Source organism: Vigna unguiculata, chromosome 7 (genome assembly GCF_004118075.2).
Source record: "Vigna unguiculata cultivar IT97K-499-35 chromosome 7, ASM411807v1, whole genome shotgun sequence".
Classification (NCBI taxonomy): Eukaryota; Viridiplantae; Streptophyta; class Magnoliopsida; order Fabales; family Fabaceae; genus Vigna; species Vigna unguiculata.
Window position 1 is genome coordinate 11,008,091 of NC_040285.1, and position 24,443 is coordinate 11,032,533.

The following is a 24,443-nucleotide window of genomic DNA, read 5'->3' on the forward strand; positions in this document are numbered from 1 at the left end:
CCCAATTTCACAACTCAAATCAATACATAAATTAAATCCTATAATTTCAATTTTTCATCTACAATCAGTCAATTAAGTCATTAAATGTAGTATAGTAAAAGTTAGTTTCCCTCCCCTTAGCCAAGGGTGTTTCCCCCAAACAAGGATTTCCTTAGAATATCAAAACACACAGGATCCCCTAGATAAAAATGACATTCCAAATTAGAGTTCTAAAACTACCATTAGGATCAGAGAACAACAAAAAGTAACCAAGAGCGACCTTGAGTCACATGCATTGCTCTAGAGCTCACATGCGACCCAAGACATATAATACATAAAAGGAGCAACTCAAGAACTTACTTTATTTAACTTTCTGATAGGTGGGTTTTGTAGAGCTTCTCGCTGGGAGCAATCTTATGTCTCTGATGTCCAATCAGATAAAGACTGGAGTAAAAAACAAAGAGAAAAGGTACATGGAACTTAGAGGAAATTTTTATAGAGAGAGGGTGATTTTTATAAAAGGAAGCCCAATTATTAAAACCCTATATATAACTCAAACCTTTTATTATTAAATATTGTAGTTTCTCTATTTATAAAACCACCATTGTGATAAAACCAGTTTTTAGTTCTCACACAGGTAGGGTTGGCCCATAGTATTGATGCGGGCTAAAACATTGAACCCATCCCGCAACAGGGTGGGCTAGCCCACCAGTTTTGATTTTTTTTTTAGTAATCATACATACGCAATAACACAACACTTGGATTAAAATTCACTCATCATACATACACAGTAACGCAACACTTAGATTACAATTCACTTATCATACATACACAATAACATAACACAATTGACTCATTATACACAATACCAATCCATAAACACATTGTGTAAAGCAACCCTTGTAACATATCGTCAGGATATTACGGATTTTAAATAAAAAGTAAAGAAATATTACATCAACTTCATTTATTAAAGCATCATTTCTCGAAACGGGGGGAAATTTTAAACTTTATTAAATCTATGAATAGTCCAAAATTCCATAATTTATGAAACTCAAAATAACATAAAACATCCATAGTGTTTACAATTTATTTCAAAGCCATAAATCATAAAAGCTCCCAAGCTATCCCCGCTCCGTTGCTAAGCCCCACCAGATCCACCTACAACATCATTTGCTCTCGTGTATCATGTACACGATCATCGCCAAACACAAGCAAATAGGGTGAGCTAACAAAATAAATCATATACATATAACACACACACACACACACACATATATATATATATACATATATATATATATATATATATATGTATATATATATATATACATATATATATATATATATATATATATATATATATATCACTCAATCACAACAAAGGACTTTCATCCTTTGATGTCACACCACATGGCCACAACCATGTGAACCGTGTTCTACTTCTTCTAGGGATTACCTCAAGATGTCTTTATGCCATACCTATCGGCCACAACCGATAGAGCACGTGCGGGAAATCATGCTACGGATCATACACCGTAACGCTAGGTGGAGTTCCCAATACGAACAAAGTTCGTAACGTCCCAAGACTACCAAACTCGTCAGCCAAATACTGAGGAGGGCAATCTATCCGGACCCATCTGTACTGGCCACAACCAGCACACTCTCACCTGTAACACTCGCCAACCCGAGCTCAACTCAAGAGTTCCTCGTGTTCATCCGTCATCTCGAGCTCAACTCTAGGGATGTCATTCCGAGCTCAACTCAAGGAATATCACATGTTTAACCCCTATCCCGAGCTTAACTCAAGGGATACGTTCTGAGCCACAACTCAAAGAACACCAGCAAGCCGACCATTAAGGTATCATAGAAGCCTTGGAGATCACGCACATCATAACAAGCATAACACTAATTTGCTGCAGCAAAACTGCTTGCCACTGCTCACGACGCGCTAAACGCAACAAGCCTCTAGACCGCCTGGTGGGGGATGCGTACTGCTAGGCGTACAGTGCCTCAGAACCACCAACATTTGCAGGCACCGCATGGCGGGACAACCCACACCGCCAAGCGTACACACTCCAATACCCCCGTCAAGCGCCACATCAGTACTCGCGCAGTACTAGATTTCAGGCACTCCGAACAGCTTATAACTCCAAAATTGGACCTACGAATCTACAATACTTTTACCCTAATTCAGTTGGTTCACATCTATACTATTTATAACCAATGAATTTGGTTTAAGACCACAATATCAATTTCTTTACTATTTTTTCCTCTCTATTATGGTTTACCAATTTGGTTCCCTACCCCAAAGGTTTCACAAGTTCACACTTCCTATTTCACAGTGTGCCATCCACAACCATATTACTTGTGTACCAACATTTTCTACTATATCACCAAAATCTCCAAACAATCATTAATGCCAAGTCCAGTGTACTCAAACCTATGGTTATATCCCATGTACACTCAGGTTTTAATCATACAGAACTCTAATTTACTCATACTTCTACTACAATATGTTTATTAATCAAGTCCATCAACTTTCCAATTTAAATCCCAAGTTAACCCATACCATCACTTCATAACTAAACAATCTTAGTTTCTGTCTAAGGATTCATACATGGTTTTCTTAAAATTCCACTTCCATAGGGGCCCCACCTTGCTAGTATAGCTAAAGAGCCACATAGGAATTCCTTCTCTGCTCTGTCGCCTGGCGTAGGCTAGGTGCCGCCAGGCAGTCCATAAGTTCTAGGCAACCCAGAATTCTGTCCTGCACCAACGCGAATCCAAACTCCCCCATTTTGTACATGTCTCGTAAACTTTCCATCCAATGCACTTTGATCATACGCTTATGATACTATTATTAAATTATACTTTCAAGAGTCTATATTTTATGCCCTCTTTCTCATGAAATTTCCTCCAGAAATCAAAATCCCCAAGTGTTCAACCCTAGAACAAGATTATGTTGGGATCATCCAATTGTTCCCTTATCACCTCATGAAATCACAATTAATCACTCCCATTTCATCAGTTAATTATCTAACTACCCTTACCATCGATTAAAAATCCCCCAAAACAGGTAAAAACTCAAAATTGAGTCAAAAGTGGCTCGCGTCGCCTGGCGGGTGTTCGTCACCGCCAGGCAATTCAACCAAAACCCAAAAAACTGGGTAAGCAACATGTTTTTCCTGGCGGCTATGGATGTGCCGCCAGGCGGTTCCTCCCTCAGGAACCCAGAAACCACTATAAAAGCATGAGTTGCCTGGCGGCTATGTATAGCCCGCCAGGCGGTTTCTTGAAATTTTCCTGAAACCCGAAAATCGCAGATAAAATAGAGAACATGCATTCAATTTAACATACATTTCATGCAATTAACAATACACATAAAAGTATCGGAGTCTAGCTCCCCTAACCTGGTTTCCTCGCTAAAAACTTGAGAATTCCGAGATTCCTCTTGCTCAACAATGGTTTCCTTCACCCCTTCTGCAACAGCTCCAAACAAGCTCTCAATTATCTTAGCACACTCTCAATTTCGCTCTCCTCTCACTATGTAACAATGACAACCTTGCAAACCTTTCTTCTAACCTAGAATTGTCCTTTTAATGATTCCTTAAAGCTATGTTAATGACCAAAAACGAAAATGAGGCTTAATGATAATGTTAATTACCATTCAATGGTCCATTATAATCTGTTTTTCAGCCACCCTTGGTTGCTCCTTAGCCAGCTAGGGTTTCCATGCCCTTTCACCTTCATGCCAAAGGAAATTTTGGCAAAAAGAAAGTTTAATTTGGGTTTTCCAAGGTTTGAACCTCTAACCAAGCCAATGTCAAATCCATGCACAACCATTCAACCAGATTCATGTTTCATGATGATTAATATAATTCTATGATTATATTATCACTCAAAATGATCAAGCATATTATCCCTCAACAATCTGAAATTGGATGAACACAAAATCGCAAATTAACAAAATCGCAAAATCACTCAACACAATCAGTCCCAAAACAAAAACTATAAAAATAGGGAAAATCGCGATGCAAAATAGGGTAACATCGCGAAATTAGGGTTTAGAAAATATGTTTCGTGCTGGCCACCGCTCTCCCTCGCTGGTGGTGGTCGCTGCTGGTGGTGGTAGCACTGATGGCTCACATTGCCTTGATGGAAGTCGCATTAGTGTGGTCGCGCCGGTGGCTCACGTCGCGCTTGTCCTTCACTCCTACTGGTGGTTGTTGGACAAAATGAATTTGTGGTGGTGGGAGGGAACAAAAAAAGATGGGAGTCTATGAGATGAGATGATGATGAGATAAGAGAGGCACAAAGATAGATGAGAGTTTGAGAGTGAGAGATGTGTGAAATGAGAGTCTGCGAGGAGAAGGAAAGAGAGTTGCAAAAGAAAGCACATGTTCATCTTTTTAACAAAATGCCATGAGCTAGCTGAACTTAAAGTGTGAGCTGGCCCAACGGGCTGACAGGTTGGACAGGCCGGGTGATAAATTTCGTGGGTTCGATTCTCTATCCCGACCCATCTTTTATGGGTGGACTAACCCATCGAGCTTAATCTGTTTTGCTATCCCTACATAAAATAAAGAATGTAGGTTAAAAGTTATAAATGGACAAAAAATAGAGAAAACTTGAAATTGATAATAGTTTTATATAATTGCTCTTAACAGATAAGTTAAGATTAAAAATTATATTATTAGAGAAACACTAAGAAAAGTAAATATATAAAAAAAAAATGTATCATTTTATATATAGGTACAAATAATAGAACAAAAATTGGAAGTTTCTTAATAATTTATTTTAACGTCACCATATCTTCGTTTATTAATTAATATTTTAATAATTCACATAAGAATAAAAAATTATATACAAATTTATTGTTTACAATGAACATATATTTTTAATTTTCATAAAAAAATAGTTAAGATCAATAATATTTATTTTTGAAATATATAATTAATTTTTAAAATAGTTGTTAAATAAAATAACTGTTAACAATAAAATAAATTTTTAAAATAATGGTTAAAGATAAGTTATTTATAAAATAATTAATTTTTAAAATAAGTAGTAAAATTGGAAAAATGAAATATGTAAACAAAAGAGATTTTTAAAATAACTATTAAAAATAAAAAAGATTTTTAAAATAATGGTTATAAATAATTTATTTATAAAATAAATAATTTTTAAAATAATAATTAAGAATAAAATTTAAAAAAATGTGGATAAAAAAAAGAAACTTTTATATATCATTATAGATTAAAATAGGCAAGATTTTATTTAAAAACAAATATATTTATAGGCTATAAAACATCCTGAATGTTCTCTCTTTAAAAGCAATTGATTAATAATCAATAACTAATAATAAATTCCAAAAATTTCTAGTCATTTGATAACTACTTCGTTTTGATGATGTATATAACAGAAAATAATAATAAAAATAACGGGTATTAATATATAATTATTTTACTAGTTGACCGTTAAGTTATTGTGCAACAAAGATAGAAAACATAAAGACTATATCAAATCATATAAGTTAAATAGAAAATTCTTTTTCTTCCAACAAAATCATAATTATTACATTGATAAAAATTGATTGAAAGTAAATAGTTGGTAATTCTTAACATGAGCTGATCATTTTTGTTCATGATAAAAAAAAAATCAAATTTTGTTGAGATTTATAATTTATAATATATCTGAGATGAATTTTGTGGGTATAATATCCTAAATCAAATACCAATAAAAATGATATATTTTACTTTTCTGTTTGCTTAATTTTCTAATGTTTGTTCAGTTTGATTTATAATTTAAAATATTATCATTTATATTTTGATCATGATTTTATTTTTATATTCTTCATATACAGTTACCATGTGTAAATGTTAAAGAACAAAATCCAGAGTGATCTTATAAAAAAATGTTTAATTTCTAAATTTAAGGCAAAGCCCCCAACAACCACCGATACAGGTGGCAACGGTTGTTGATTGGAAGGTGCATCAAAGTTCATAGACCTCATCATCAGAGTATCTATCTATTCCAATTAGGCTAATGGTGATTAAAACCAATAATCATCTCATAAATATTTACACTATCACCCTTTTGTTGTTATGTTTTCCAAGTTGCAAGCGTTGGTGTGCAATCACCCTTCCTTTCTCTGGTTTTTTTTTTTCTTCAATTTTTTATTTTTCTCTCTCTTTTTTTCATCAATTCCTTAATCCTTTATACCAATTCATTCTCTTATTCCCTATCAGATTAAACATTCGCTGAAGAAGTAAACCAAAGAGAAAGAGGAAGCAGAAGAAAATTAGCTTTGCTTTAAAATTCACCTAGCATCGTTGTTCATCTTGTTGATACGAAAACTGGGGTCTTCGATAAAGTCGAAGACCGATTAAGAACTACGACTAGGTAGATAACCATTGAAATTATTGTTGTTTTGAGTCTTCAACTTTTTGTGATCTTCTTGTCACTGATCGTATCCTTTTGCTGTCATTGTGTGTTTGTGTTTGTTTCTTCATTATTATATCTTTTTCCTATTTTTTTAATGCAATTTTATCTGTTATGGAAATTGTGGTGTTTGATTTGTTCAGTCTGAGGTTAAGGTTCTTGGGTTTTAAATTGATTTGATATTTTTTATGTTGTTTCAATGGTTTGATGTTGTGAAAATACATCATCGGCTACTGTCACTTTTTTATTCTGTTTTGGGAATAAGGTTTTGATGAACAATTAACTCGGATGATAATGAAAAATAAGAATAATAACTATGTGTGCTTATTGTATTTGAGGAAAGCTTTGAATAAAGGGAAGAGTTGATTGTTTTGGATTGCAGTTAACTTACTTCTTTTTTCTCATCCAAAAAGAAAAACAAGAATGTCAGTCTTCTTTGCTCAGAATTCAGAGTTGTTGGGCTAACATGTGATTAAGGATTTATGGTGTTGAATGAAAACTGACAAAGTTCAGAACTGACAGGGGTCTGTTTCCATTGGGTGTAGAAGCAATTAATGGGAAGTAGAGGCCAAAAGCGTCCTGACATGGTGGATGAACTGCCTGCTGATAAGCGTGCGTGCAGTTCATTGGATTTCAGACCAAGTTCTTCAAACTCATCAGTTCAAACACATATGAATTCAATAGTGGAGACAAATGATCACGATATGGATACTTCATCGTCTGCTTCAGCTTCAAGTCAATCAGAGGGAGATCCAGAGAAGGATTCAACTTATGGATCGTGTGATTCAGATGACATGGATCAGCAGCATAATAGCACCCTTTATGAGTATCATAGAAGGAGACTATCCAGTGATCATGGAAAATTTAAGAATATCATAAGTAGCTTGAGTGAACAGACTGAACCCTCTTGTCAATTAGCTGTACTCACTGAACTCTGTGAAGTTTTGTCATTTTGTACAGAGGGTTCTCTATCCAGCATGACTTCTGACTTGTTATCACCATTACTTGTAAAGCTTGCAAAGGATGAGAAGAATCCAGATATCATGTTGTTTTCTATAAGGGCCATAACCTATATATGTGATTTGTATCCTAGATCAGCTGGTTTTCTTGTTCAACATGATGCTGTTCCAACCTTATGTCAAAGATTATATGCTATTGAGTATCAAGATGTAGCTGAACAGGTAATTCATGTTTGTTTGTTCTTCCATATTATATTCTTTGTACAATAAAAGGGATATAACTTAATGATATTGAAATCATGAAGTGTCTCCAAGCATTAGAAAAGATATCGAGAGAGCAACCCCTTGCTTGCTTAGAGGCTGGGGCAATTATGGCCGTTCTCAGTTATATTGACTTCTTCTCAACAAGCATCCAGGTAAGGCTCTAACACAGTAGAGTGTCATCTTCATGAGTAATGACCATTTTCTTTTTTGTTATCCTTAAAAACCGTATTTTATGATTTAAAGTTCTAGAGGAGTGATTTGTTTTATTGGTTTATGATCTCCCCTTTTACCAGAGAGTAGCTCTTTCTACTGTGGTGAACATATGCAAGAAGCTTCCTTCTGAAAACCCTTCACTTTTTATGGAGGCTGTTCCTATATTATGCAATCTTCTTCAGTATGAGGATCGGCAGGTACCAATGAATGGATTTAAAATGATTGGACACCGACCGGATTTGCATCTTTTATTCTGTTGTAGTTTCATCCAACCTTGTGCTGACCTGCTACTAATCTTCTGCAGCTTGTTGAAAATGTTGCTACATGCTTAATCAAAATTGTAGAACGAGTTGGGCAGTCCTCAGAAATGTTGGATGAGCTTTGTAAACATGGCTTGATTCAACAGGTCACACATCTTTTAAGTTCAAATGGTCAGACTGCCCTATCTCAATTAATTTACAATGTAAGCTATCTTTTATGTCATATTCATATTACACTTTTCCTTCTTTCTTATGACCTGTGAAGTTTATGTAAATCTATTATTTTGTTTGTCAGGGATTGATAGGATTACTTGTCAAACTTTCATCTGGGTCACTTGTAGCCTTCAGGACTTTATATGAACTCAATATAAGCAGCATATTGAAAGAAATATTAGCTACATTTGACCTCTCATATGGAGTATCAACGTCACAGCTCGTTGGTGGACACTGTAATCGGGTATTTAGCTTAGGACCCTGTTTTCTTTAGCTGGTTTCCTTTTTTCAAACTGTAAATGTAGGTATCTTTCTTTGTTTGTAAGGAATTTGTTTATTGGTATTTTTTTATATTAATATATATTTTTATAATAATAATAATAATAACTGACTATTTTTATGTGAATGTGATACAACTTCTTTTAGAAGCTATTAGCCTTAAAGTAAAACACGAACAATTTGTTTTCCTCAAAAATATAAATAATTATTGTATTATTATAAATATTTAAATCCTATATTTCATAGTAGACCCCCGATCTTTAGAAAAATGATGATTTTCTTACTAAATTTGAAGAAATCATATCCTTTCTTTACACCCAATTGTCCATGGTACGAGCAATACTATACCTATGCATAAAAAACATTCGTTGTTAAATTTACTGCCCCTTAGTTTGTTAGTTGAAATATGTTCTCCATATTTATTTGGTAATTTCATTCAGAAATGCATGCCTCATCTAATGGAATAAGCTGTGTGAAAGGCATGTCATATTATTTGCTGATTTTTCTAGGTATATGAAGCACTCAAACTGCTAAATGAACTTCTACCTGATCGGGCTAAAGATCAGAATGATCAACTGGTGCTAGAAAAAGAATCCTTTCTAGATAATCACCCAGATTTCCTGCAAAGGCTTGGAATCGATTTGTTCCCCATGTTAATCCAGGTTGGCTGATTTTCTCGTAATTAACTAAATGCTCTTCCTTTTCTGTTACATTGCAATACCTACCTCATCCTTGTACAGGTGTTCAATTCTGGTGCAAGTTTATTTGTTTGCCACGGATGTCTGTCTGTTATGTACAAGATAGTCAATTCAAGCAAATCTGACATGCTTGTTGAATTGCTAAAAAATGCCAATATTTCAAGGTGATGCAGATCTTCTTATCCTCATTATTTCATTATTACGTGGATTTTGTTAATATATTAATGTTCATTTTATCTGGTTAACGTGGCAGTTTTTTGGCTGGAGTTTTCACTAGAAAGGATCACCACATGCTAATGTTAGCATTACAAATTGCTGAGATTATCCTTCACAATTTTTCAGATAATTTCTTAAAGTTGTTTATAAAGGAAGGAGTCTTTTTTGCCATTGATGCACTACTAACACCGGAAAGATCTTCAAAATTGATGTACCCGGTGTTTAGTGGCATCCAGCTGTCGTCAGACTCTAGTCAAAAGTCTGCCTCAAGAGAGACCCTCAAGTGCTTATGTTATGCATTTTCAACTGGCCAATCTCCTACATCTTCAGAAGCCAGAAGTTGCAAACTTGATAAAGACTCTGTTTATAATCTAGCAGAGCATATAAAGACAAAATATTTAGCTCCAGAATTATTTGATTCTGAGAAAGGATTGACTGATATTTTACAAAATCTTAGAGCACTGTCTAATGATTTGTTGAGCATGTCTACTGACAATGGTGGTCTTGCTGTGCTTGAGGAGAAGATCAATAATATATTGTATCAAATTATGGACAAGCTTACTGGCAAGGAACAAGTTTCTACTTTTGAATTTATTGAAAGTGGAGTTGTGAAATCACTTGTTAGTTATTTATCTCTGGGTCAGTATATGAGGGAAAACAAAGGAGTACAAAGTGTCTGTAATTATAATGCTGTCTTAGAGAAACGATTTGAGGCTTTAGCTAGTGTGTGTGCTTCTCAGCATCTCTCTTGTGAAATACCCATTTCTATATTAATCAGGAACTTGCAAACTGCACTAACTTCATTGGAAGCTTTCCCTATTATTCTGAGCAGTGGACCAAAACTCAGAAATTCATTCGCTACTGTTCCTAATAGATGTTCTATTCCTTACCCTTGTCTGAAAGTTCGTTTTGTCAGGGGGGAAGGAGAGACTTTCCTGAGTGACTACACTGAGGATTTTCATACTGTTGATCCTTTTTCTTGTATGCATTCTATTGAAGCATATCTATGGCCAAAGGTTAGTTCAAAAAGCACAGAGCATTCTAAATCACCATCCATCCAAGTGTTGCTACCCGAAAGTCCTCCAATTCAATCACCATCACATGCAATTTCAGTCTCAGTTGAAATTCCCGATACTTTGGGGCCTGTTGACATGATGACAGATTTTCCTGATACACAGGTTGTATTTGTGGCTTTGGTTATTGTTTTACATAAGTATCTGCCTTTCTGTGTGTTTTTTCCTTGTTAATTTATCTTACATTTTTCCAACTATGTCATCTTGTAGAAGGATCAACCGAAGTTGATGCAACCCATAAGTGATCAAGTAGTCACCATGAATGCCGGGGAATCCTCCTCCTCTAGAACTCAGGTTGTAGAGATCACCAGGAACAATCTTGTTATTTACGTCAAAACTCAATTGTTCTTGGCATTTAAGTTTGGCCCCCTTTTCTAAATTTTGTTATTTTACAGTTTTAAACATTTTTTGCAATCAAGATTATATATCTTCTGATTACTCAATATATCATTCTCTATTGGTTTATTGTGATTTAATGCTTCTATTTTTTGTAGTTATGTATCTCATTTGCAAAAGAAATTTCACTAATTTGATTAAATTCTATGTTGCCTTGGTAACAATTAGTATGTTTAAACTTTTGACTCTATTTGACTTTTTTGTAATTGTTGTCAGGGTTACACCGTACAAGAATTGCAAATGAATGCAGAACCAAGTCCAAAACTAGAAAAACAGGATCCTTCATTTTGTAGCAATGAAGCTGCTCAAAAGCTTGTCTTTTTCATTGAAGGACAACGTCTGGATCAAAAATTGACTTTATATCAGGCAATTCTTGGCCATATAATAAAACAAAATGATTCTTTTTCCAGTGCAAAACTGTGGAGTCATGTGCACACAATAACCTACAGAAGTGCTGTAGAATCTCAGGACATAATACCTCCACAATATCACTTTTCACCTCAGGATATCTCTGATGATAAAGTTTTAGCTCATTATCAGCATACTCCATTTTTCTCAGATATATTCTCTTGTGAACTTGTGTCTGATCTGGAGAAGTCAAGTCCAACTTATGATATTTTATTTCTTCTTAAATGCTTGGAAAGCATGAACAGACTTATATTTCACCTAATGTCTCGTGAAAGGATTTGTGCTTTTGGTAAAGGGAAAGTGGATGACTTGGATAGTCTAAAAATAATAGTTCCTTCTGTCCCACAAAATGAGTTTGTAAGCAGTAAATTGACAGAGAAGCTAGAGCAACAGATGAGGGACTCTTTGGCTGTCTCCGTTGGTGGTATGCCATTGTGGTGTAGTCAATTAATGGTGTCATGTCCTTTCTTATTCAGTTTCGAGGCAAGATGCAAGTACTTCAAATTGAAAGCATTTGGTCAGCCACAAGTTCAACCTCACTTGTCTCACAATGGCTCGGGATCAGTGATTGATAGACGACTGGGCCCTGGTGGATTGCCAAAAAAGAAATTTTTAGTTCATCGCAACCGGATTTTGGAATCTGCTGCAAAAATGATGGAGCTGCATGCCAGTCACAAAGTTGTTCTTGAAGTGGAATATGATGAAGAAGTGGGCACTGGTCTTGGACCAACCTTGGAATTTTATACCTTAGTGTGCCATGAGTTCCAGAAATCTGGCTTGGGCATGTGGAGAGAAGATGTTTCTTCGTTCACCCTCAAGTCAAATTTGCAGGCTGAGGAAATGGGAATTCATTCTTTTTATGGACTCTTTCCTCGTCCGTGGTCATCAATGCAAGATACATCTGGTGACAAACAGTTCTCTGACGTAGCAAAGAAATTTTTCCTTCTAGGCCAAGTTGTTGCTAAAGCACTTCAAGATGGGAGGATCTTAGATCTCCACTTCTCCAAAGCTTTCTATAAACTTATTCTTGGAAAGGTAATAAATTCTCAGTGCAATCAATGAATATCACATGAGCTTGCAACCAAGTATGGAAGATTTCCAATGGCAGTCATTATAACTGGCTGAATTACTCTTTTTGTTTGTACCATGTCTCTTTAGGAACTTTCTCTATACGACATACTATCATTTGATCCTGGGCTTGGTAGGGTACTGCAAGAGTTTCAAGCACTAGTTATCAGGAAAAGTACTATGGAGTCTTGCAATGGAGGGAATGCTGAGTTGCAATATAGAAAAAGCTTTCGAGATACTAGTATTGAAGATCTCTGTCTTGATTTTACTCTTCCTGGGTATCCTGATATTGTTCTTGCTTCAGGGACTGATCATTCCATGGTGGGTCATTGCTGGATATTTGTGTCATTCTATCTGCACTTTAGTGCCTTCAATGGTTGTATGCACTTTACATATTTATATTTTCTGTAGGTAAATATGAGAAATCTAGAGGATTATGTTTCACTTATTGTCGATGCAACTGTGAGGTCTGGAATTTCAAGACAAGTGGAAGCTTTTAAATCTGGCTTTAACAAGGTATCTTATTTTTCGTCTTAATGATAGTCAAATTAGTTATACTTTATCATATACACTTTCTCTTCTCTTTTGTGTCAAGTTCTCTAAATCAATTTAATTGATCAGGTGTCTAACTTTCTTTATATTTTATAGATCAGTCTAAATATGAATCTGTCAGAGGTTTTAACAATTGTGGCTAGTAGTCCTTGAGGAGGTCTGGAACTTCCCATTTCGTCCCCATGTTTGATTTTGACATCAACATTTTGTTTTCACTTTCTTTTGGCCCTTATTTTCATTTTGCTTATAAATACCAAGATGTCTAGAAAATTTGAATTGGATTCACTTAGTTACACCCAACATCTCAATTTCGTTTCATCCTAAAACTTTGGGGGGAAATGGGGGGAGGAAGGGGGCTTGGGTGGTGAATGAAAGAAGTCTGATACTCAAGATTCCTGAACCAAATATTTGGACTATTACACTTCTTACATGTGTTTCCTCAGTATAATAACAATTTATAATCAGAATTAGGTTTTCTTGTTCTTCTGCGTCAATTTTTATTTGTGTTTTTATGGTAGAACCTCTAGATCAGTAACTGTATAGTGAATATAAAGTTTTCTTTTAGAATTACTGCCATTTACAATACCTCTTATGAATTTCTGCTATATCTTATAGTGATTCTGATAAGTATTTTTCTTTGCAAAATTATTTTCTACCTTTAGGTTTTCTCCATTGAACATCTTCAGATTTTCAATGAAGAAGAACTTGAGCGAATGCTTTGTGGAGAGTATGACTCTTGGGCTGTAAGTACAATTTCATTAATATAACCGTTTTGTATATATGTAATTTTCTCTTCGAGAATAGAGGAAAAACAATTAAGCATAAGTGTGCTTGTTAAAACAGATCAACGAGCTTGGAGATAACATTAAGTTTGATCATGGGTACACTGCTAGCAGTCCTCCCATTGTTAATGTAAGCATTCATGTACATTTAGATACTTTTAATCTCACAAAAACATTTTTGTTTTTTTTAACCTGAATCTCGTGATTTATGAATCATCTACTTCTGTGGATTCAGTTGTTGGAGATTGTTCGGGAATTTGATCATGAACAGCGGCGAGCATTTCTGCAGTTTGTGACTGGTGCACCTCGACTACCTCCAGGAGGGTTGGCATCTCTGAATCCAAAGTTAACTATTGTCCGAAAGGTTTACACTTACATTCTCAGTGCAGTTTTTAATGCTTAACAATTACATATTTTGTGTTAGTCTACTTACACCCATGATCAACAGCATTGTAACAACCGGGCAGATACAGATCTACCGAGCGTGATGACTTGTGCTAATTATCTCAAGCTACCTCCGTACTCATCAAAAGTAACTTCCCATTTTATTCTATTTTGGATTAAGTATGTGTTTAGTTCTTTAACTTTGACGCGAAATTGAAATTTGTCCTTAGTTCGCAGCTTTAACACATTTTGGTCCTCGAACATTAAAAATGAATGGATATAGTATTTTTAATCCAATTACATTAACTTTTTCTTATGTGTCAAACACTTTTCCGAGTAATTATTGAAGCGAAAATGTATCAAAGGATATAAACAACTCATATTAGCATGAAATGTGTTTGACATATAAAAAAAAAGTCATTGTAATTCAGTTAAAAAAATTATATTCATTTATTTTTAAAGTTTAGATACTAAAATATATCAAAGTTTTGACTACGAATTTCAATTTCGTTTCAAAGTTGAGTGACTAAAACATACTTAACCCATCTATGTCAAGCTTTCTTTTTAAAACGCATAAGGAGTTTTAGGAAATGTTTTTCTTACCTTTTGAACCTAAATATTGTTTGGCACTGAATTTCAGGAGAGGATGAAAGAAAAGTTGTTGTATGCCATAACAGAAGGTCAAGGATCTTTCCACCTTTCGTAATTTCTCTATCTTGAATGATTATGAAAATGTAATTATTAGGGTAGTAGTGTAGATAAGGGTGCTGGCAGTGGTAGATGAAGGTGCTGTTTTCACTGACTACAATTGTTGGGGGTGTGTACATAGCATGCTGATAGTTTAGTTCATTGACTGGTATCAGCTGTACAGAAACAGATGGGGACACTTTCAAGGGTCACGCATGGTATTTGATGTACAGTATTTGTACAGGAACCTTAATCATTAATATTTTAGTCTATTACATGCAGAATGATGTTAGTTCTTATCTTTGCTTATGTTGCATCTACTGTATTTTAGTTTATATTTGTTTTCCCTTTTAGTTGCGCATAACTTTTTTATTTCTGAACTTTCACCGTTTTGCACTTTCTAATGAAAAAAAAAAAACAGAGACTGATATGAATTGATCTTCGAGTCTTTCATCTGAAGGCCAGTGGTCGTAAACTACATGTGGGCTACGTTTTTTAGGGTAGATTGTTACTTTTGCAAGATTAGTTGCGGATAGACTATATGAAAAGAATCAAGAATATCAAAAATAAAATAAAAATAAACGGAAGAAAACTAAAAATTGGACACACTAATATGGGTTTTCGGCATTTAAGCAAATTTAATATTTCACTTTTAGGTTAAATCAAAATATACTAAAGGTTTTCTAATTTTTGCAATATAGAGCACAATTTATTGAAAAAAAAAAAGAGGTTAAAATAGAACCGATGGACAATTAAATTGATAAATTGCCCAAGAGTCATAAAAAAAAGAGCATTTTGTATTTACGTTTTGTATTTTTTAAAATTTTCAAAAAAAAGAGCATTTTGTATTTTTATAATGGTTTTTTTTTCAATTTACGTTTTGTATTTTCAAGTACCACTAAAATTTTCAAATAGAACCGAGAACCGATGAAAGCCCTTCCAAAACCAAACTTAATTAATGTCAATTCCACAAAATACTCATATTAGTGTACACGTCATAAGTTATGAACATATTTTGAAGAAAAAAAAATACACAATGAGGGTTATGCAAGCCACCCGACCTTGTCTGTATTTTGTAGACCTTGTAGCATTAGTTAGATGTATTTGGTCTTTATTGTGTTTTTTAATCTGTTGATATACTTTTCAACAGGTTAAAATGTGTCTTTTAATATGTTGAATGAATTTTCAACAGGTTAAAAGGTTAGCTACAGTAGTCTTAAACTGTTACTTATTCAATCAGTTGATTTATTTTTTAATCGACTGATTTCACTTAAGTGAAATCAACCGATTGATTTGAAAATCAAGCTGTTGAATTTCGTAACAGTTTGACTATAAGTGTTGTGATTTTTGAAAGAGAGGTAACAAGACCATTTTTTAGCGCGAAACTGTTCTGGAAACCTTGTAATTCTCTCTCTTTCATGATCATTCAGACTACAGTTGTTGAAGATTGATCTTGGATAAATTCTTGGAGCTTTTTGCTTGTGGTTGAAGCTTGGAGAAGGTGTTAGAGGTAGGCAAGGTTGTGTTACCACAGAGGTTTGATCTTTCTCAAGCTTTCTGTGTATGCTTGGTGGTTTTCCAAGTCTGCAAGAGGTTCTTGCTGTGTTGTTGTGATTCTTGTATGATTCAAAAGTCTTTTGTGTGTGTTTTTGCTTATTTTGAAAGTGTAAGAGTGTAAACTTTGTAAATCTTTTGAAATAATGCAAAGTCACACTCGGGTTGCCTTGACAAACTGGATGTAGCTCAGGTTTGAGTGAACCAGTATAAAATCTTGTGCTCCAATCTTTTCTCCAACCCTTCTCTCTTGCATTATCATTTAAAGTTTAAAGAATTTGGATTTAAACCATCTTTTTCATATTCTTGAGTGTTTTTGTGACATCTGCAGCATTGAGCATGTTTGTATAATCAATCAGAACCTGTCTTGATTGATCGTTTACATTGTTCTTGCTCTAAATTGCAAATCTGCATTTCTGTATTTTTCTAGTATTTCAATCGACTATTTTTCTGATTCAATCGATTGATTATACTAGTATAGTATCTGTCTAGTAAAATTAATTGACTAACTCTGCTTTTGATCGGTTGAAAGTGTACTGCCCAAAGGTGTTTGCATTCAAACTTGGTGATCAAATTGATTCAAATTAAATATAGTTTTTAGCCTTTAAAGATTGCCTAAATTTTTAATTAGCCAATTCAACCCCTCCTCTCCTCCCCCCCTCCCCCTTTTTGGCATTTCAACCATTTCAAAACTTACATCTATATCTTTATCTTGAGCTTCTCTTAATTTTGTAGTATTTTTGCTTGAGTATCCATCAAAATCTTTAATGAAAACCTTCAAAGGTGTAGTAGTGACATTCTTTTTGCTAACATTTTCGTTAAGTGGGATTGTCACACATGTATACCTAACAAAATTTAATTTTATAGTATATAACAGGTAGATGAAAATTATAAAATCATTATAATAAGAAATTAATTACTATAATTATAAAATACTAGTGTAAACACAGGCACCATTAAGCCTGTGTGTACGCATTTTTTACATATGCATTATATTATATTAGTAGGTGATGATATTGTAATGTTATTAAGTTAATATATAAAATAAAATGAAATATATCAGAAAAGATGAGAGAATAACGGTTGATAAATAGGAAAAGAGAGAAGAAGCAGAGAGATATACGATTTTATAAAAAACTTGTAAAAATACGGGTCAATTTTCAAAAATTTAATAAATAATTATATTTTTAAGGGTAAAATTAGAATTTTGAAATGTGGATACAAAAGAGAGAATCTCTTTATATATTGTTATAGATTAATTTAAGATTAAATAGTTAATTGGTTAACTTTATATTAGCTTTAAATCATTAAATTAAAGATATGATTATTGTTATATATTATGTATGATAAATATTCAAACGAGATTATAATTGCAGTTAGATCGAGAAATGTTTTAATATAAAATAATGATTGGAGGGAGAACTATGTATTCATACGATCCAGAATTCAATACATTCAAAATTAACTTACATTTTTTAATATATTTATAACGCTTCTTTGTGACTGAATAAGCATTAGGAAGAAGGGTTTGTCCTTGTTTTTGTTGTTGTGACACAATCTCATGTGATTTTTAGGAGAGTTTATGATATTTGGTTAATTTTTTTTTTTTTTTATCTGTTGTATTTCGGTTTAGGCAACCCAATTACCTTATTTATTAAATTTGTTACTGCAGATAAAAAAAATATAATAATATATTTAAGATTTATGTAACAAATAAACAAATATGTCATTATTCATTATGTATATTTATTAAATTATTAAATTCATATTATTTTTATTTTCATAATCAGTTTTTGTTTTGATTAAAATATATATAATAGTGTTAGGCGATAAAGAGAAATATGTAGAAAAGAAAAAAATAATATGAAAAAAATTAAAAATAAAAATAAAATTATAGAATTAGAAACCTAGAATTATATAATTATAGAATAATATAATTATAAAATCTTAAGAATAAAGGAGAATAAAATTATTCTCACCTACTTTGTTTTTAATATTCACATTAAATATTTTATATATATAACTCTTTCTAAACAATTTTGGAATTCTATCGAATAATTTTATAATAAAAAATAAAATATTTAGAATTAAAGTCTAATAAATACATAATTTTAATAAATAAAAATAAAGCCGGAATTTTTATTTTTTTTTACACTATCTCAACACTCTTTCTCAAGTCTGTGAACAAATGTTTTCCATTTCAAGCTTGAATATAAATCTTTTAGAATTATAGTTGTTCAATTATTTGGTAAGTATATATGCAAGATGCTCTTAAGAAGAAATATATGGTGTGAAAATGATGACACTGTCGAGCTCTTTTTTAATAAAATATTTGTCTACTTTAATATATTTGGTTTTATCATATTGTATTAGATTATGGATTATGTTAATTGAAAATTTGTTATCACAGTATAACTTCATAGGGCGGAGCATAAAGGTGGTCCCTTTAGCATGACACTTTTGCTTGGAGGGTAATGTTAAATAGGATGACCACGGAGGTAAACCTTAGGAGGAGAGGATCATCATTAGTAGAAATTTCTTGTCCTTTATGTGAGCTGGAAGAAGAAACAGTAACCCATCTATTTCTCATGTGTAGCACTGAAATAGGGATTGAAATTTATGTAACAAAGGGGTAGGTATCAGTACATTCCACCATAACTAGCTAAATGTTCATTTCCAACAATTCTCCTAACTTGTTCTTAACAACAATGGAAATCAATTATGAAAGGGTTTATGGATATCAATCATATAGAATATATTGACTCATAGAAATAGGATTGTATTTAGACAAGAAAAAGTGGATCCTGAGGATATTCTTATTGTGACACAACTAAATATTTGGACATGGATGAAACATTAAACTCCTAATTTTAATTTTTGGAATCGATGCCCAATCCAATACATTAAGTCAGTTGCTCTGTATTTTAGAAACCTAAATCTGATTCGAAGGGCAATGAGTGTGCTATATCACCGGTGGGTTTAATCTACTAACTCAAAATACAATGTGATACATACAATAGAAGCACTTAGTACGTCAGAGTAACATTTACTACATTCACATGGGTATGGATATCAATGCTGATGTATCTGATTTGTTGCCTTTCATTACCCCACAAGATGTCTCCTTTTAAAGCATGATTGAAAAAAGTAATTAAATTTATTGCTAGCTTGGTCATCCATTATACATATGCTTAAAAAGCTAACCAAATGAGGGCTATATCTAGTGCAGAATATTTTCCTTTGGTGTTTTGCAGATGGAGTGCTTTTCCCAATGGAGGAAGTTCCTGGTAGACCCAACATATGCATACATCATGTTTTGTAAAGCAATTTGGTAGCAATGCCTAAATACCATAACATTGAGCCATTGTACTACATAGCTCGCACGCGAGGAAGCAAACTGTCTTTATTGAGCACTCATTTTTTATTGGTTTTATGTTTGTGTATGTAATCAACGCAGGGGTTATTTTTCTGTGTTTGAACTAGCACCACTTTATTTAAATAGTGATATTTTTGTATATGGGTTGAGATACCTCAAGTATGTCTGTTTATTTATTTATTTATATATATATATATATATATATATATATATATATATATATATATATATTTTGTTGGAAAAAATGCATCATCAATTTAGAATATCGTCTTTACTTCTAAGAATCACCTTATTAACAGAGAAATAAGATAAAAACAAGGATACACACAGATAACTCTTCCATACCCTTTGACCCTGAGTACATCCACACTCTCTAAAGCAATAATTTAACCCAAACCTCACAACGTTCTTATTACAAGAGTATAAGAAATAAGAAGAGTCAAATACAAGTTTGAAGTTTCTTTAACTGTTAGAAATATTTTAATGTAATTTAAAAAATAAATAATTAAAATAAAAACTTACTGTTACTCATATTTGTATAGACCTTTAATTTATGTGTTAATGTTTTTTATAGCTAACGGTTATATTCTTGTTACAACTTACTCCTTTGTCTCCATTTTCTACCTATGAATACCACCTAGGTGCATGAGGAAAGAAACAACCACAAACACTAGAGTTTTCTCAAAAGTGTTCTTCTTTTCTTCTCTATGTTATCTTTAAGGCATTGGTGTTCATAAGGTTCGCAGATCCTTCGCTGCACTCGATTGATCTGATGGGTTGTTGTATCTTGGGAGAGAAACACATATGATTTGAAACACATATGATTGTGTATTTGTTTAGCCCTGTGCAGTAAGGGCGTTTTCTCTCTAAGGATAGCGTTATGCGTGCCACAACCCAAGTTATTTCTACTCTTTTCCTCATTTATTTTTCATCTATTATTTATTATTATTATAATAATTTTATTATTAATAGTATTATATTTCTGTTTAATATTCTTTGATTCATATACATTTCACTATTATTATTGCTTTAATTATTATTAGTATTATTTGAGTAATCATTTTCTAACATTAACTAGGGGCAAGGAACATTATGCACTTAGAGCCCATTATATAATCAATAACACCCACCCCCTTGGTTATCCCAAGTGATGTGAGACTTTTCAAGACATGTTATTTTAAACATCCCAACATTCTCCAACCCGATTAAAATAAACACATCTCCATTTCCTATACCAGCAATCATACACTCCACCATAAGGAGTATTACTTAGAATAAGTCGTCCCGAGAATTTCCACTTGAAATCAAACTATCCCAAGAATTTCTACTTCGAATCAAACCATCCCAAGAATTTCCACTTGGAATCAAATTATTCCACGAATTTCCACTCAAAATCAAACCATCCCAAGAATTTTCACTTGGAATTAAACCATTCGAAGAATTTTCACTTAGAATCAAACCATTCCAAGATTTCCACTTCCAATTAAGTCATCCCAAGAATTTCCATGCACCATGCACCATGCATCAATGCTAACCAATGCTCATGTATAATCACCACACACCTTGCATAAATATTAGTCAATGCTCGAGCATAAACATCATACACCCTTCGTTGGAACCATGTCGCAACCCACGATGCAAAACCACCGAACCTTGTAAAAATCCTTAGATCGAACATCTGAACTTCGCAACCACTATGTTATTGACTCCCTTGCCGAAGACGCAACACCCATCGACGTCACGCCTGCTGACGTAGCACCACCATTGACTCTCGTTGAAACAGAGTTGTAAACAGTAAAACACTTCCTCCACGCACATGTCGCAAATTATGACTTACACAAATCAGATCTCCATCGTACATCACTCACGGGGCCATCGAGCACCAATTGCATGTCCTTCGCAAATCCAAGAGCATCTCGCCACATGCGAACTCCACTGCAGATCCAGCACGACTCATAGTCCTTGCACCACCACGAACCTAGCTGTAGATTCATCGCGTCAACACAACACCGACAATAATCCTTCCATCAAATTTCTCATTGCAACATCAGCAGCCAAGAATGATTCTCCAACAAAAAGGAATTAATCTTTTCTAATGTGGAAGATCAGACTACGCTGCAACCACAAAGCATACTAAGAAAAAATCTTATCGAACCATAGCTCTGATACCACAATGGTTAAGATTGAGCGCTCACCACTTGACCAAAAGCTATAGCCATTAGTCAGGGCGCAACTCTTTTTACTTAAGAGTGTAACACAAGCCCAAGCATCACAGTTCGATTGTGACTCAGCCCACTTGGCCTTCGCCACGGGACAATTGATACCACATGCAACAATCTCCCCCTCAACAATTGTCCTTCTAGGAATCCCACTTGGATTTTGACTTGCATGTGGTATCAATTGTCCCGTGGCAGAGTCCAAGTGGGTTGGGTCACAATCGAATCGTGATGCTTGGGCTTGTGTTACACTCTTAAGTATAAAAAGTTACGCCCTGACTATAGCTTTTGGTCAAATGGTAAGTGCTCGATCCTAACAATTGGTATCAGGGAATATATATATATATATATATATATATATATATATATATATATATATATATATATATATATATATTCATACTTCATCCCATTTTATCTTAAAGTCTTCCATTATACTTTTTAGACATAAAAACTTACATATCCTTTGAGCCATTGTTCAAAATTATGCTTCAACATTGGAGTTGGTTCTCATACTTTATTTTTTACTCTTCCAAGTTACCGAGTTTCCACCAAAGAAAGTGCAATAACTAGCAGTTGATCATGTTTCAACTAAACTTGCATATTTAGAATCAGTATATGCTACAAGACTAACATTCTTGTTTCTTCTAAACAAAATTCCTTTTTCCTGTTCACTTTCAAATACCAAACAACTCGAAGAGCAGTTTGTAAATGGGCTTCCTTTGGTTAATGTATAAATTAACTTACTAAACACACAAAGAAAGCAACATTAGGTAAATAAGCTTATGATACATTTCTTTTCATCAAGAACCATATCATCATCTTCATTTCACAATGTTACCGTTGAATCAATAGGTGTGCTTGTTGGTTTGTTGGTCATTTACCTATTTCTTGCAATAGATCAGTAATATACTTATGTTGAAATATAAAAATCTCTTTCTTAGAGTGAGTAACTTCAATTCTTGAGAAATATTTTAATTTCTCCGAAGTCTTAATTTCAAATTATTTAGCCAAACATTGGCTCAATCTTTGTTGTTCATGTTCATCATGACTGGTCACAATAATACCATCTGCATAAACTAACAAAAGTGTTACTCCCTAAATCAGAATGCTTAATAAACATGGTGTAATCTTCTTGACTCTGATTATATTGAAGACTCATCATGACTTTTGTAAACCTCCCAAACCATGCTCTAAGTGACTCATCATGACCAGGGCCAAGTCAAGGGTAAAGAAAGTAAAGCACTCACTTTAGGCCTCCAACAAAAGAAAGCCTAAAAAAATTGTACTCATATTTTTCTATTAAATTAATTATAAAACTATGTTTAAGAAAAAAGGCCTCAATTTTTTTAGTACTAATATAGCTTTATTAAATTAATTATAAAATTATGTTTAAGAAAAAAAAACCTTAAAAAAATATTTTTATTATTAATATACCTCTATAAATTAATTATAAGCCTATGTTTAAAAATAAAATTAAAATTGAGTTAAGTTATTATTGTTGTCTATTAATTTTATTTGTATTAAAAATGATAATTAGTGAGTTAAAGTTTTTTTTTTTTGCTAAATTATGATTTGTTTACGAAAAAGAGAACGATTCGATACCTTTATTCTCTAATAATTAAGGAAAATGTTCTTTGACATCATTTGACGACCATTTGACAACTCTTATAAGGATAAAATATTCTTAACAAAAGTTAACTTTTATATTTCTAGAAGAAAGAGAAACTGAATAGAAATGAAGGATAGTGTCAAATGGTAGTAAAAAATAGTGTGGTGTCAAAATACTAATGTCCTATAATTAATCTAAATTCTATTTTATTCTTTTATCTCGATATGACTACTCTTACCTCTCTTTACTTTCTTCCCTTCTAAGATTCATTTTTTTAGGGTTTGGACAGATTATATTCCTTGAATCTCATGTTGTCCATATGTACCAAATTTTCATCCTCATTACTAGTTATTATGTTTTTTTTTTATTTGTGTTGCTGTTATTTTTATTTCATTTTGGATTTGTATTAGAATTAGAAATTTGTTTCTTTTGTCCAGTTTTGATTTTCGATACTTTTCGATTTACGAATTTCGAGAGTTTTTTTTTTTGCATATATATCTTGTCCATTTACTATCGAGTTGAAAAGAACAATAATTTTTTGAATTGTTTTTATTAATGATTAATATTAAAATAAACTCTACAAATTTGTGAAAAAATTGAGACTTGACAAGGAGAAAGAGACTTGAGACTTCAAGATACTACAAGTCTATTATCATGATTACTTTCTTGACAACCAAAATCTAAGTTTTATTTTTTTAATTCATTCGTTTTATATACTTATCTTTAGTAGTATTTTATATATTATAATTTTTTATTTCATATAAAAGTATATAGATATACCGACTAAAAAATTTGAATAAACTATTCAAAAAT

The 24,443-nt window shown here is 33.0% G+C and overlaps 1 protein-coding gene across 6 annotated transcripts; it reads left to right on the top strand.

The window, feature by feature from the left end:
- The first annotated feature begins 6,046 nt into the window (after nt 1-6,046).
- On the top strand, nt 6,047-15,173 carry LOC114189684 (E3 ubiquitin-protein ligase UPL4). Of its 6 annotated transcripts, none has more exons than XM_028078320.1 (19): nt 6,047-6,133; nt 6,228-6,381; nt 6,943-7,601; nt 7,685-7,795; nt 7,937-8,053; nt 8,161-8,319; nt 8,412-8,573; nt 9,118-9,270; nt 9,349-9,470; nt 9,560-10,700; nt 10,806-10,889; nt 11,208-12,434; nt 12,558-12,788; nt 12,879-12,983; nt 13,682-13,762; nt 13,863-13,931; nt 14,037-14,165; nt 14,250-14,333; nt 14,826-15,173. In XM_028078320.1, the coding sequence occupies exons 3-19, from the start codon at nt 6,975-6,977 to the stop codon at nt 14,889-14,891; spliced, it is 4,668 nt and encodes a 1,555-aa protein (XP_027934121.1). In that variant the 5' UTR covers nt 6,047-6,133; nt 6,228-6,381; nt 6,943-6,974; the 3' UTR covers nt 14,892-15,173. The 6 variants fall into 6 exon arrangements, with proteins under 6 accessions (XP_027934121.1, XP_027934123.1, XP_027934124.1 ...); XM_028078322.1 differs by having other exon boundaries at nt 6,051-6,133; nt 6,934-7,601; XM_028078323.1 differs by having other exon boundaries at nt 6,051-6,133; nt 6,966-7,601.
- Nucleotides 15,174-24,443: the final 9,270 nt, after the last annotated feature.